Raw genomic sequence first — 15,328 nt, 5'->3', positions numbered from 1 at the left:
GTAGTGGAACAATTAAAATTCATTTAGTTTAAAATTAAACTTTGCAAATATAAGGATTTTTTTGTGTATTTTGAGATGTTTAAAGTAGGATTAATATGGAACGTATATACCAAATGTATGTAGGGAGATTATAAACAGCTATTCCTAGATTTAAACACCAGAATTCAACAACTATGCACTTACCAAGGATTACTTGATTTTATATAGACCTTTTTTTAAAAAAAGATCATTTAAGATTTTAATCATCTAAAATTTTCCTTTGTCATGTTACTGACAGTATAGTAAAAGCAGCATACTTTCAAGATTTTCATTATCTAGCATGATACTTTTTTCCTTGGGTTTATAAGGGAGTCTACAGATTAAAACTTACTTGGATATCTTTATATCAGTCTTTTGTCTGGTTTTTCAATCTAAACAAAAAGTAGAATTATGTTTTACACTACTTCCCTTTGCTTTTCGAATGTTATATTTTTAAAAATTTTGGTTCTGTAAATGAATTGTCAATGTTATATGCATCTGTGTCTTATTTTTCTATACATATGTACATTCCTGTGTAAGTTATTTTGAGGAAATATCAAAACTTCCTTTAATGCCCTTTCGTAGTACCTAGATTGTTAAAAGTTTCTGAACACATACCAGTTAGGGAGCATTATCTTGAACCAGTGTCCTGTCTTCGTAGCACTAGTTCTTGTCTGGGGGACGTGTGCTTGGAGTCTTAGTCTGGCCATGGTAGTGTGTAGCCACACCACTCCCTGTCAGACTGCTGGCTAGCGTCGTGTGTTGGTATGCAGTCTGCACCTGTAGAACAGTTTATGAGTTCCTACGAAGCTAAGTGGCCTGTTAGAAAGAAATTGAACCCATAATTATGACCCCATGTGATTTATGATTCAGGACCATATGAACTATAACAGTGACATTTTTAAAGGACACAAATAACTTTAAAAGAATCCCTTTAAATGAATCCATGTTTTTAGTTTTCAAAGTTAAAATATAAATTTTCACAAATCATTTATGTTCCCTTTTCACCAAGAATATGTATAAACTACCTTTTTAATACAGTGAGAGTCAATGAATTTTTAAAAATTTGAGGTGTATATAGTTTTATCCTAATTTTCATCATTAGTTTTCATCATAACACTGGTTTCATGTGATTTAAGCACTAAAACTAGGCACAGCTTAATTTAAGCACATGAGGATAAGTCAAGAGTAGAGTGTTCCATAAAAGATAAGCAGGAAAAGAGAAATAGAGTTGTGTTTTATACTGTTCCCAGAATCCCATAGTGGCAGAATTATTCTGCCTGAGCAGTACATTTGATCACATGTACTTGAACTTAACGTGTCCCTACTGCCACTCCCTGGGAGCATCCGCCCCTGCCGCCCTGCTAGGATACACACACACTTTACTGCTACTTTGGATTTTCTACCAAGACTTCTCTTGGTCTCTGATTGGCATGATGCTGAGATATTATGCTGTGCTCAGAATTACCAAGTATCGTTAAACTTCTTTTAGACTCTCACTGGTAGCACTTTTGTGGTCTTTTATTTTGGTATCCCAGGGTCATTGTTTTTTAGTATTCCTCAGAACTTCAGATGAAATGGCTTCCTTTCTTTTATATTTTTTTAGCGCTATGACTCAAGATGAATTTTTAAAGTTAAAATGTTAGAGATTTTTTTTCCCCCTTGAATAATAAGTTACATTTGAAAACTTTTATTATGATATTTTTACATTTTTGAAAAAAGAGTGCTTCTCCCACCCTTTTTGACACTCTAGAAAGATCTCTTTGCATAGTAATCTGAACTAAATAAATGTTTGTATCTCAGTTATATTCTCTGAACGTTCTGGTTTCTCTGTAGTTACTTTTGCAAATTTCTGATAGCTTGCCTGCTTATTATTCTATGTACCTTCTTGAAAATTTATAGGAGGCTTATCTTTAGAAAAGTTACCTTTAATTCTTTATAAAAAAAGATGGAAGAGTATATTTAATTAAATAAATGTATCTTCAGAGACATAAGACTTCTGGATTTTGTCCATCCGGGTTTTTGGAGATACAAAGCGTAAACATTTTGGCTGTGCTAATTCCCAAGTTTGATCACAGGGCCACCATCTTACAGACTTGTACTCCACAAGTGGATCGAGGTGTGCAGTAGGACATTGTTGTTCACAGCTCTCTGAAACAAGACAAAACATTCCAAGGATGCTTCACCCAGATCACCTAATAACAGTTGCCAGGATGAGTCAGAGATTATCTGGTTTTCAATAAATTTTAGCTGTTTTTATCCTACATCCATTGTCATGTAAAATCAGCTTTTACATTATTGGCAACACATTTATGTTTTTCTGAACTAAAGATTTGAATCTTTTTGATACCATGTTTCTAATAATTGTCATGTTCCTTTCTTAAGTACTGGTTAGAACTCTTAAACCTCGGACAAAAAAAAATTTTATTCTTCATCTGTTTTTTTATTACAGATTATTTGTGTGTACACCAGAGCATAGTGAATTAGTATATGCCACGATGGATCATTGCTGTCATTTTCTATGACTTTCTTCGTTTTAAATATGTTTTGCTGAGTGTTTTCCACTTCCTGTCCTCAAAGTATTTAGAAATTCTCTAATGAGTATTTAAAGTCTTAAAATATAAGTGAATTTTTAATGTTAATTTTTAGGAAATGTAACGGTTTTTCATTTCTAGGTTAAAAATAAAATGACGAAGGAACAGTACATTAAGATGAACAGAGGTATCAATGACAGCAAAGACCTTCCTGAGGAGTACCTGTCCGCCATCTATAATGAAATAGCTGGAAAAAAGATATCAATGAAAGAAACAAAAGAACTAACAATCCCTACAAAATCAAGTAAACAAAGTAAGTATCCAAACCAATTGAGTCCTGGTTATTCAGGAGGAAAAATATGGGTTCTTAAGAGTTTTTCACTTGGCTTAAAGTATTATTCTAACAAGAAGTATCATAATGTAAAATTTGCTGATATGATTGTTTTTTTCTCCATATGCTAAAGGAAGATAACTCTGACCAATTATCCATGGAAAATGCTATATAATATGTATGGATTAGCGTGCATTGAATGTATACTTGTCCATTTAGCAGTTAATCTCAGCACGGATTCGGAGGTCAGAGAGATTGGGCAGGCAACCCCAATAGTCAGACTTTAACTCAGTACTTTTTCCTGCTTCCTTATCTATAAGCAACATATTTACATTTCTTCATCTATCATTATATATAAACAGAAGCTGGAAGTAGGGGTGATTTAAAGAGATGGGGAGGGTTAGGGTTGTGGGGAAGCTTGTGCAGTTGGAAATCACTATTTCACATGCATCTCAAACTATATCATTATAGAGTTCCTAAGTCTAACCAGCACGGAGAGCCAGCTATGGGCCTGGCTCCATTCTAGAAACTCTGTACATACAGACAATGATGATTAAATTAGAGCTAAAATCTGACTACAGAAGTGAGGTGAGGGTCATAGTTTAAGAATAAAACAGTAATATGGAAAGAGGACTCCTGCCTTTCTCAGCACTTCCACTTAGAAATGAAATCTCAGGCTTTACCTAACAGAACAAGTTATAGTAGCAAAATTCTGTTGACAGGAGAGAAGCAAAAAGACCTATGTGATACATTTATTTCTAGATATTGATGAAGAATTATGAGAGTCAGGGCTATGGAGATGATGTTAAAAAGAGTGGAACATGACTAGCCTTATCTCTTGGAATAATACGGAGAATGATCTTAAAGAATTTTAGTAAGTTTTTCTTCCTTTTATAGATGAGGAAACTGAAGACCAGAGGTTAGGAAACGTATTAGAATTATAGAATCTATCAGCTGAGTGTAGTATAAAGATTTTATTAAATCTCTACACCTAAAACACAAGAGTGGCAAAGCCAGATCTTGAACTAGGCATCCTTGGCTCTTACTGTAGGCCAGTACCAAACAGCAATTTACTTGGGAGTGAAATTTTTAGTTCTTTTGCTTGTCTCATTAAGTATATTGATCAAGAATTCATTTTTACACCTAAGTAGATGCCAGTTATCTATTCAGTTTTCTTCTGTATACCCGTATTATAAGGTCTTCATATCCTTTTTTCTCTGGTCTCTTTTGTATATGGTGGTAGGAAATCAATAAGTAGCAGGATATGGGAAGGGGATGGTGGTGTGCTGAAATGCTAAAATTATTTTGGAATATCAGGGCCACTGTTTATTTTCTTGTTTACTTAGGAGATGCCATTCAGCATGTATCATGCTAAGAGGCCATTTCCTCTTACATCTCTTCTCTTATCCAGTATTTACATTGTTTCACTAATACTTTCATTGTGACAGATTTGTACCCACTCTCTTCCCTTTTCATAGGTTTTCCACTTAGCCCTGACTCTTAGTTCAGGATTTTTTTTCCCACTTTTGAGGTGGGGTTCATATAACAAAATAAACCATTTTAAAGTGAATAATTCATTGGCATTGGTATATTCACAATGTTACGCAACATTTTATAGTTCCAAAACATTTTCATCATCCCCAACTAAAACTATATCTATTAAGCAGTTATTCCATGTTCCCTCTCTCCCCCTAGCCCGTCTGTACCAGTCCGTTTTGTTATATGCATTTACCTACTCTAGATATTTCATAAAAATGGAATCATACATTATGTGTCTGGCTTCTTAGGACTGTTTTTAATTAGTTATTAATTGTGTCTGGCTTCTTAGGACTGTTTTTAATTAGTTATTAATTGGTGGTTGTTTATCTTATAGTAAAACATCAAAATAGCATTTTAAAATGCTTTCTATTTTAAATGCTCATAGTGTTTATTGTTTCAGATGTAGCCAATGAAAAACAAAGAAGACTTCTGTACAACTTAGAAATGGAACAGATGGCCAAGACAGCTAAAGCACTCATGGAGGCTGTGAGCCATGTGCAAGCGCCTTTTACAAGTGCAACACATTTGGAGCATGTGAGACCCATGTTTAAAGTAAGAGTTACTAATAACTTTCAGTCGTAATATACATTTATGTATAATTTCATTCAGCATATTTTTAAATTAAGGAAATATAGTAATATACCCCTGAGTATAGACCCAGAAGCAAAAACCATGTTATTTAAAAGGACATAGCAAATGTAAATTTTTTTCTTAAAGAGAATGAGACAAGTTCTGCACTATTAGCAATTAATAGATACGTGATCTTAATTAAGAATGAATTTCAGAGAATGGTCATTAATCATTGGCCTGCTTTTCCCTAAATGAGTTCTGTTTAAACCTTGGGAGTTACCTAAAATTCCAAAGTGATTGTGAGCCTCTTGCTCTCCCTCAGTGCTTCTGGCCCAGTAGCTACTTCATGTGAGGGCTCTGAGTATGCCTGGAGCCCAGAAGGTAGAGTAGGTAGTTAGAGGGAGCATTATTTATGTTTATAGGTTAACCTAGTAAGAACATTGCTTACTGGTTCTTTAAAATATGATTTCCCATTCCTTCTTCATTTTCCTGTTTTTTTCAATCCTTTCTCCAAATTCCAGAATGAGTAAGTAGTGCATTATAAAGATTATAGGGAAGTGGAGGGAAATCTAGTCCAATTTGAAAGGGAGAAATGGGTAAAATACATTCCAGTTCGTGAGACAATGTGGTAAGAGATGGTCTCTGGAGGCTAAAGATCATTATTTGAGTTCTAATCCAGTCATTCACTATGCATGTGAATAGACAGTAAAAGCTTTCTGTGTTCCCTTTTACTCTAAAACTTTATAATTACTTCTACCCCTATTTCAAGGTCTGTGTGACGATGTTTCTAAAAGTTGATGAAAAATTATAGGATGGGGGTGGGGCTAGGGAGATAATTTAAGAAGCTATAGTGGAGTATATAACTGGTCTTATCTTTTGGAATAATATAGAAAATGATGTTGAAATATAAGAAACACTTTACTATGAAATAATTTTATAAAGCAGATTTTTTTTGTTTTTATACTTGTTTTTTATACTTGTTTTTATACTTGTTTTTCTTTTAGATCATTTTATACTTGTTTTTCTTTTCAGATATTTTTGATAAGGGGGAGGCAGAAGAAAACAAAGAATAAGAACCCAGCCATAATTCTGCTACTCATAAAAAAAATACATTTTTTATATCACTTTTTATTTTAATTAAATAGTTGTGATCATACTATGGATAGAGATTTTGTATCTAGCTTTTTCTCCCTTATTTCCTCGTATCATTAAAAATTCTTCATAAGTAGCTTTTCCAATCTAGTCTTTGGATTAGTTATAGTTTATTTAAACATCCTCTAACCTAGAATTCTGAATCTTTCAGAATCTTTCTGCTCACCGCCATTATTCTCTTCAGACACCCTCATTTCTCATTTATTACTATAGCGTTCTCCTAATGAGCATCCTCACGTCTACTTTTGTGCTCCTCTTCTCCATTTACAGAGGCCAGAGCGATCTTTCTAAAATACCAAATGCAGTGTCACCTTCTTCCTTACGGCTTTTCACTGACTTTGCAAGATACTGTGATGAAACTAACACCTAGAGGGACTGTAGACCTCGTGTGGTCTGGCTTCACCGTCTTTCCAACTTTGTTGCTAGATTTCTTCTTCTCTTACTATGCTACAGTCACACTGGCATTCTTTCAGTTTCTAGAATGTCCTAAATTATTTTCTCTTCAAAGCATTCTTACAAGCTGTATCCATTGTCTAAAATTATCCTTTCCTCTTTGAGCAGTTTCCACTTTAAATGTTACCTTCTGACCCCTGACCCCTCAAGTCCAAGTTAGGTCTTTTTCATGACATGCTCTGCTTTTCCTTCATTGTATTTATAACAATTCGTATTTATACACTTATTTATTTTAATATACGTATTAATATATGTGTCTAGTATATCTCTTTACTAAACTTTAAGTTCCATGAAGCTAGGGACTACATCTGTTCACTTTTTCCAATATCTAGCACAATTTCTTGCTTGTAGTAAGTGCTCAATAAATAAGCGTTGACTGGGTAAAGGAATGAATAAGAGATCCTAGTATGTGTTATAATATTAAGGGATATAAATATTAAGAATCTTTTTACATATTGCCAAATTGTATTCAGCAAAGGTTTATACAGTTGTGAGTGGGCAATTTCACTGTCTCGTGAATATTTGGTGTAATTTGATTGGAAAATCGTATCTTTAATTCCTAATGAATGGAGTTAAACATTTCTTCACTGGCTTAAGGGCCATTTATACTTTTTGTATAAAATATTATGCAGGTTTCCAGATAGATGTGTTGTTTCTTTACTTAGAATGTGTGATTTATTTCTTTCATATGGTACTTTGTATTTTAAAAGTACTGCACTTTATATGATGCCCACAGCATCTCTCTATGGTGATAGTCCAGGTATTAATTAAAGAGGAAGAAATATGAGGTTCAGAGAGACTAAATAAGTAGCAAAGCTAAGACTAAAAGGTACTATGGTTTATGCTCCTTTGGTAGAGAGTATGCACTTCTGAACTTTCTGATGTTAAAGGCAAAGCTTTGAGTAATTCTCTTTTCCTTTATAATGCTAAAAACTTTTTAGATCTTTTAAACATTTCAATTGTCATCGCCATAGCAACGGGGATAAACATTTTTCATCTGTATAGCTATATGGTTATATAGTTCTGCTTCACGATAACTTATTAAAAGCATATACTCTCCCATCAGACATGTCAAAGTTAGACACACATGTGCACATGCTAATAGATATACATGTGTTTTGATACTAGGATTTTCTGTAGTAGAAAGATAGCTCTTTATTTTTGTTGTTTTTTACATCATAATTTCACTAGGCATTTAGTTTTTATAGTAAAATTTAGTGTTTGTTGGCTTTCACCATTTGTAATGAAGTATTTTATTGAACTATATTTTTAAAGTATTGTTCTTCTGGGAACCAGAGATGTCACTGACATGTCAATGTAAAATATTTGACTGTAACAAAGATAAGGCTAAATGATTAAATGATGTCTAAGGAGCAGGTTTAAAGAAAAGAGAGTAACGTAATTGTTGGAAGTGGGAAATAACTAAAAGGATTTTCTTGGAAATAAAAAGTCTGAGATATTGCAAGGGACAAAGCTTTCAGAGAGATGAGTTCTGAAGTTGGGTAAAACTAATCATTTATGAATGTTGACTTCCCATTTTTTATTGATATGAAAAATTTGTTAATGCTGTGCTTACAGTATGCCTAGGGTCTTCTAGTGAATTTATAATCTTGCTTTCCCATTTATTTAATTCCAGACAGCGTTATGTAGTTTTTCCCCTTTGTCTAAGAAAGCTTTTCAAATAACTAAGCCAAGAAACTCATTGCTTTTTTTCAGGACTTCCTCAAATCATTTATTGTCTGAAAGCTTTGAGAAATATTAATGTAGTATTATCATAATTTTTAATTAGCACTTGAAGACCATGATATTTTTAAAATTTTTAAATTTCCTAGTTGGCTTGGACACCTTTCCTGGCTGCGTTCAGTGTGGGTCTACAAGATTGTGATGATACTGAAGTAGCCTCTCTTTGCCTGGAAGGTATAAGATGTGCAATCAGAATTGCATGCATTTTCAGCATTCAGGTAACAAAGAATTTTGCCTTTGTAGCCAGTCTGGAAAACGTAAATTACTTGTGCCATTACTATAGTTTAAATTATTTTTTTATGTCTGACTTAGGAAAAACTAATTTCAAGTTTATGATGGAATTTAAATGAATCTTAATGTCAAAGGTTTTGAGAAGCTATGGCAAAAGTGGTAGTTCTATACTGATGTGTCTAAAATTTATCATAATAACTTTGGTTTGCAATTTTTTTCCCAAGGCTTTGAATTCCTATGTTAACTTGAATGTCTTACTTAAATATGTAGCATGGTCATACTTATTAAATCATATGTATATTTTCACATTTTACATATTTTTATGTATAACTTTATAACTATACCTAAGCCTAAGAATAAGTTATCTTTAAGAGAACCAAGTATCTAGTACATAATTTTCATGAAGACAGTCTCACCTAGTAATTTATGTGCTTTGTCTGATAATAAATTTTAACCACAGCTGGCTTTCTTTTTAAAAATCCATTTCACATTTAATTATGAATGTTAGGGCTTAAAAAGCATAGCGTGGCTATAAAGAAAAAATAAGAATATTTATAATTAAGATTTCATCTAGTCCACATAGTATTTGAAATATATTCAGTGAATGTTTTTTCTATGTGAATTCATTTGTTATCACTAAAATCTCACTTTGATTTGACACCATCATCTTTGGATTTCAGAAATTCTTTTTCTGCTTCATTCATCTTAAAATAAAAGTAACTGTAGTTTGAAGTATTGTATGTAACTAATGACATGTCAATTAAAAATTTATAAAAAGTGTCATTAGGGAATTAGATCACTTTGTTGTATTTACAACCACATAAAGTATACTTTTCTCTTTTTCATAGCTGGAAAGAGATGCATATGTCCAGGCGCTAGCAAGATTTACCTTACTTACAGTGAGTTCTGGTATTACCGAAATGAAACAGAAGAACATTGACACAATAAAAACACTTATCACAGTGGCTCACACAGATGGAAATTACTTAGGAAATTCATGGCATGAGGTATAAGCACTTGCTTTATTTTCAGTTTGGTTTAAAAAATGAGCTAATGCTAGCTATTCTATCACTGACATACTTAAGTGTTTGGGAAGAAAATTTAGTACATTTGGGATGAGTACATTTAGCTTTTTATAGTGATTTATAATGTAGCCTATGTTTAAATCCTGGCTGCATACATTTAAATATTTTTGTGAACGTTTTTAACACAGAATTAATTTTCTTCCCTTTCGTTATTAAGATTCTGAAGTGCATAAGTCAGCTGGAGCTTGCACAACTCATAGGAACTGGAGTGAAACCTCGATACATTTCTGGAACAGTGCGAGGCAGAGAAGGATCTCTTACAGGAACAAAAGATCAGGCTCCTGATGAATTTGTGGGTCTGGGGCTAGGTGAGAATTTTTAAAATTATTTTGAGATATCAAAAATTATTTTTAACTTGCTCAATGTAAGTAACTTTATTGTCGCAATGAAATACATTTAGAGGGGTATGATAAAATGCCCTTTGGCTGACTTTTTGAGGTAAAGCAAGGGGACTGTGTAGAGAACTGTCTTTTTTGCTTTGACTAGTATTAACATTAAATGACCTTAGTCTTGATCTCATAGTTGGGGATAGAAGAAGGATACAGTTTAAAATTATCTTCTTTTAAGACTAAGGTAACTTAAATGAGTGAAGGCTTATATAATAAGATGGTAACTAGTTGGAGCAACTGGAGAAAGCATTCACATTCAAATTTTTTTAAGGACCTATGCAGGCCTAGCTAAACGCTTCTGCCAGTATGAAAACTTTCCCATGGTTCCCCATGTGCTCAGTCTGGCCAGGAACTTCCAGATTTAACCCAGTAGAACAAAGGAAAATATTAGAGAAAACAGATACAGAAGAATGGAAGACAATACATTTTTAGTCATAAATGGAAAAAGAAAAATTTCGACTATCTTTGATTTTGAATACTGTACTTCTGGGTTTGAATTTGGTATTTCTTCCTTACTGTTCATAACTTTCTTTAATTCTCTGAGCTTTAGTTTCCCTCTTCTTCAAACTAATGGTAATGTCTACTTATAGAGATGTTGGGATTAAATAAGAATATATATATAAAAGTGGACTTAGTACAGTGTCTAGTATATTAATGGCTTCTGGACTATTCTCTGTCCATCTTCCCTACCCCATTTTCACCAAGAAGCCTAGAGACATGACTCAGTAGAAGGGAATTGACCTGAGATCTAGGAATAATTTACCTCTTAAGGTTTTATGTTGTAATGTTATATTTCTGGACGTTTTCTGTCTTTTTTTATCTTAGTGATATATCTCTGTTGTTGCTTGCAGTAAAAATTCTTAGAAAATCTAAAAGAATGTCAACTTTGAAAAATGATCCATAGAGCAAGAAGTAAAGACCAGGACCATGTTGTGGCTTCAGGTTGGACTTGGGACAGTGAGTTCCCAGTGGTAATCTGTGTCAGCCAGCAGAGCATTCTGAACGTCAGTTGTATCTTAGAGGTGGTGATTCTAAGAGGTGCAGGTGTTAGACCTAATAACTTAGTGATAGAGCAGCAGGATTTAGAACTGCCTGAGCCACATGTGTGGTGACTTATGCAACCTGGAAATCTGATTTGGAACATTAGAACTGTAATTACTCCAGAAAATAGCACGAGATACAGATGAAAAATATTTACAGGCAAGCGAAATGAATGTGCATTGATTGATTCAATAGCTTTTGAAAGTTTTGTTTTAAAGATTCAGGAGTGTGAGAAGGCCAAAATAATGATAGGTACAAATTGCCAGGGCTCAGTTTTGCCAAGCAACAGAAGTAGGTTACACTAAAAATAAAACACCAGTGAAATATTTTATCTTCTAAAAGTTTAGTCAAATGAGAAATAATGGTACTTGCTGATAACGTTTACTAGTATATTTGAAAGTGAATTAAAATTAATTTGATCACTGTGCTGTTGTGCTACTTAGGTTGCAAAGATATGAGATGATCCGCCTTCTCCCTTCAGGAGAAGGGGGTTTACAGAAAAATATACACATTTTGGATCTGGAAATAGAACAAAAATTTTAGGTTTCTAAGGCACCCAGGCAACCAGCCACACTCTTCCCTCTCTTTTACGCTTTATCGAGGCTTTCTCCTATGTCATCTCTCTTCTTGGCCTGCTCCATTCTCTACTCACTCCTGATTGATCAGGTCTCTCATTTTTGAATCTACGTCCAAGAGGGAGCCAGTCTGTTGACTTGGCCCCTGTTGGGCAGAGCCCTCCCTTCAGGCCATCTCATTGGCTAACAGCTAGCCCAGTGTAGCAGACATTCACCCTGATCCATCTGTGCCCTGTCACCTACTCAGACAACAGATGCTATCTTCAGCAGGATACCGTAGTCAGAATTGAGTTAGAAGTGGATGTGGTACAGACATTCAAGCTGGTTTAGTCTATACATTTGTTTTTTTAAAAATAAATTAATATCCTCCTTTATCAGCAGCATCCGTGCACCAAGCATTCCATGTAACCAAGTTCATAGTGCTGAGTACATATTTATCTGACTTTCTGACTGATAGGATATAAGTCTGTACTTTCAATTTTTGAAAACAAGGAACTTTTAGTTATTAAGAATACATAGCACATGATTATTAGGTTTAAATTATGTACATATTCTTTTAAAATATGTAAGTTTTAAAAATTCAGTGACTCGGTCATGTAAATCTTCATAACACCTATATCTTTGTTCTCAGTGAACAAAGGTATTTTGAGTAATCTGTTTGGTAAAACTGAAACTGTTAGCCAATCATGGTATACTGTCATACACATCTTTGAAGGGTTTCACATATTTGTGAATAGATTCTTTGGATTGCTAGACAATTTACATAATCTTTGGTTCCTCTAAATATATTTATTCACAAGTAAAAATTATATTTAAATTAAAAAGTATAGAAAGCTCCACAGGAAAGACATTTGGTTGATAAAGAAAATGTTGTGGTGATGGGCATTATTTTTTCTCATAGATGTTTCTTCATTAAATTCCTATAATGTGCTGTACACTTCAGTATAGCTCGACACCATTTCCCTGTGGCCCCCATTCTCTGTCACTCACATCAGGCTTTCATTCTTGTTTACTTACATAGATAGACTCCTAATTTGTCTCCCTGGCTCCAGTATCTTCTCCTATTTCACTTTGTTCTTCAAATATTGCCAGAATTATTTTTTGGAAAATAAATTGGATCATGTCAATTTTCTAAAAAGTCTAATGGCTCCCTGTTTGCAAAAGTAGGACATTAAGTATGACAATCACGGTTTTTCACAGTGGCTCATACAGATGGCTCTTCACATTCTATTTCTAGTCTCTTTCCAGCTTCATTTACTACTTGTTTTCTTCCTTTGTCCTTGTCCTTTGCCAAATTTTTTGTTATGCTACACTGTAGTAAGTGTGTTAAAGCTTGGCATCCACTTCCATTACTTAATATATGCTGCTCTTTCTACCTGGATTGCTTTTTCTTCTGCCTTCTCACATGGTCATCCTTCTGGGTCCAACTTGAATTAGTATTTCATCATATTTGAAGCTTTTAAGTGAGCTAACACTCCATTCTCCCTTATCCGATCAAAATTAGTTCTGTTTAGCAAAACTTGTATTATATGTAATTATAATTTCGGCCATGAAGTAATCATTACATTGTGTTAAAGTCGGTTGTAAGCCTCTCCATGAGGACAGGGCACATCTTTTTCATATTCATTTCTCGGAATAGAATTTGAGTCCAGCTGGTTTAAATAACATCATCCATTATGTTTGCCTTCATAAAGCATTGTGTCTGGCCAGTCAAGTCAAGAAGTATTTGTTGAGCATCTGCTTTGGACTCAATATTGAGTGAAGTATAGGGAAATACAAAAAATGTGTATGACTTTGTTCCTAACCTTAGGAAACTTTTTATTTGGCTGTGAAGGCAACATTAACACACCTAACTTATATGAAACTGTATGAAAGAAATTATGATTTGAGTAGTACTTATTTAAGTAAATGCTTAGTTCAGAGGAAAGGTGAGAACAATGGAGAGGAATCTTTCATTGAGAACTCAAATTGGGTCTTGATAAATAAGTTTTAGATAGTTGGACGGCTTGACTAGAAACACATATTGGTTAGAATGTTGAAGGAAACTGCCTTAAATGCTGAAAAGTTTATACTTTATCCTGAAAATAATGGTAAGCAGAATGAAGCTGATGATTTAGGAAAATTAATCTGGCAGGAGAATAAAGGAGAGATTGAAGAGGGGGGAAATTAGCAGCGGGGGAAATTAGCAGCAGGGAAAACAGGAACTTGCTGTAATCTAGGCCTGAAATTATAAGGGTCTAAATTGAGTAGGAATGAATGTGAATGAATGATGTGAAAACAAGTCAAAGGAAAGATGTAGTGACTAGGGGGAGAGGGGAAAGATCTCAAAGACAATTGTAAGTTTAAGAGTTTGAAAACTTGGAGAAATTGTTCTGCTGTCCAGATGTGGAACTAGTTATTTAGGGGAAAAGAAATGATTCTTTTGAAAAAGAAGATGTTAGAACATAGTTAGAATTTCCAGTAAGCATTTGTAAACAAGAGACTGGCGATTGAATGACAGGGGAGACCTAATTATATAGAGTCCGGGATCATCCTGAGAAAGTATCATTGCAACCCATGTTAGTGCTGTTTTTTAAACATTAAGAGTAATTCTGCCTAATGTCATTAATTTTGTGATCTAAATTCTCAGTGACTCTAATTCATGTAATCTTTGCAAATGTTTGTGTTTTTATAATCATGTGTGTATACCAATTAGTATAGCTCATCAAGCACATTTGGCCTTGAAAAAGGTCACTGATGCCAAGAGTTGTTCGCCCAAAGCATTCTTTCTTTCATTAGGAAAATAACTAATTTCAGAAATATGTTCTAGAACTGTAAGTATATTCCTCCACTGAATTATTTTCAAACGTAGATGACTCTCTTTTATGTGTGGTAGTTGGAGGAAACGTGGACTGGAAGCAGATAGCGAGCATCCAGGAGTCCATTGGCGAGACCAGCTCTCAGAGTGTCGTCGTTGCCGTGGATAGGTAAGCTGTTCCTTTTATTCCTTTTTCAGGTGAATACTGTTTTACTTCTGCAGCATTTAGATATATTTTGCTTAGCAGTAAACAGAAAAAAATTATCGCCAAAATAACTTTCCTTAAGTAATATGACTATACCATGATTACTTAACTTTCCTTGAGTAATATGACTATACCAGTGATATGCCATGATTTAGATGAAACACCTATAATTTTGCTTTTTAGATCGTAGAATATAGGAAGGAGATAAACAGTATGAAAATGTAGATTACAATAGATATTGGTCATTAGGGAAATTGGGCATTTCCCTAATGATGAAAAGAACACAGACGTTTTATTTCCTTTATAGAAAACATTCCCCTTGTTATCCCTATTTGAAAAGAGAGAGTAATTTGTCTTTCTGGTCTGTGATGTAGGACTGCAGCATTATGGGTAAAATGAAGGGATTAGCTGGCAACTCTTATTATAAGCTTCTGTGGGAAGGAATTTGTATAGTATAAACATTGTCAGGTATTCTTTGTTTTTAGTTTGTTTTTAAAAGGAAACCCATACTTTGGTTTATTTTACTATGGAATATTTAGTTTCAGATGTTAAAAATTCCCAGTATGTAGAATAATATCTAGCATTCTTTCGAAGATTTGCTTTTTCTAGATGACTGCCCCCAAAATTGAAACTTAAGATTTTACAACTCTGAATTTTTTCTAACC

The 15,328-nt window shown here is 33.8% G+C and overlaps 1 protein-coding gene across 3 annotated transcripts in view; it reads left to right on the top strand.

Annotated features, from left to right (window-relative positions):
* Window positions 1-15,328, top strand: part of ARFGEF1 (ADP ribosylation factor guanine nucleotide exchange factor 1) — a 72,964-nt gene that overhangs the window by 31,237 nt on the left and 26,399 nt on the right. For all 3 annotated transcript variants that reach the window (XR_002781431.1, XM_023533288.1, XM_023533287.1), the window contains exons 17-22: window positions 2,694-2,865; window positions 4,823-4,974; window positions 8,430-8,558; window positions 9,420-9,578; window positions 9,814-9,964; window positions 14,537-14,627. Coding sequence is in view for 2 of the 3 variants with exons in the window: in XM_023533288.1 (XP_023389056.1) it covers window positions 2,694-2,865; window positions 4,823-4,974; window positions 8,430-8,558; window positions 9,420-9,578; window positions 9,814-9,964; window positions 14,537-14,627 (854 nt within the window). In the remaining variant the exon portion in view is untranslated. The remainder of the gene's footprint in view (window positions 1-2,693; window positions 2,866-4,822; window positions 4,975-8,429; window positions 8,559-9,419; window positions 9,579-9,813; window positions 9,965-14,536; window positions 14,628-15,328) is intronic.

Source organism: Pteropus vampyrus, unplaced genomic scaffold (genome assembly GCF_000151845.1).
Source record: "Pteropus vampyrus isolate Shadow unplaced genomic scaffold, Pvam_2.0 Scaffold99, whole genome shotgun sequence".
Lineage (NCBI taxonomy): Eukaryota > Metazoa > Chordata > Mammalia > Chiroptera > Pteropodidae > Pteropus > Pteropus vampyrus.
The sequence above is the reverse complement of the archived record's forward strand: the minus strand, read 5'-3'. Positions and strand labels throughout refer to the sequence as shown.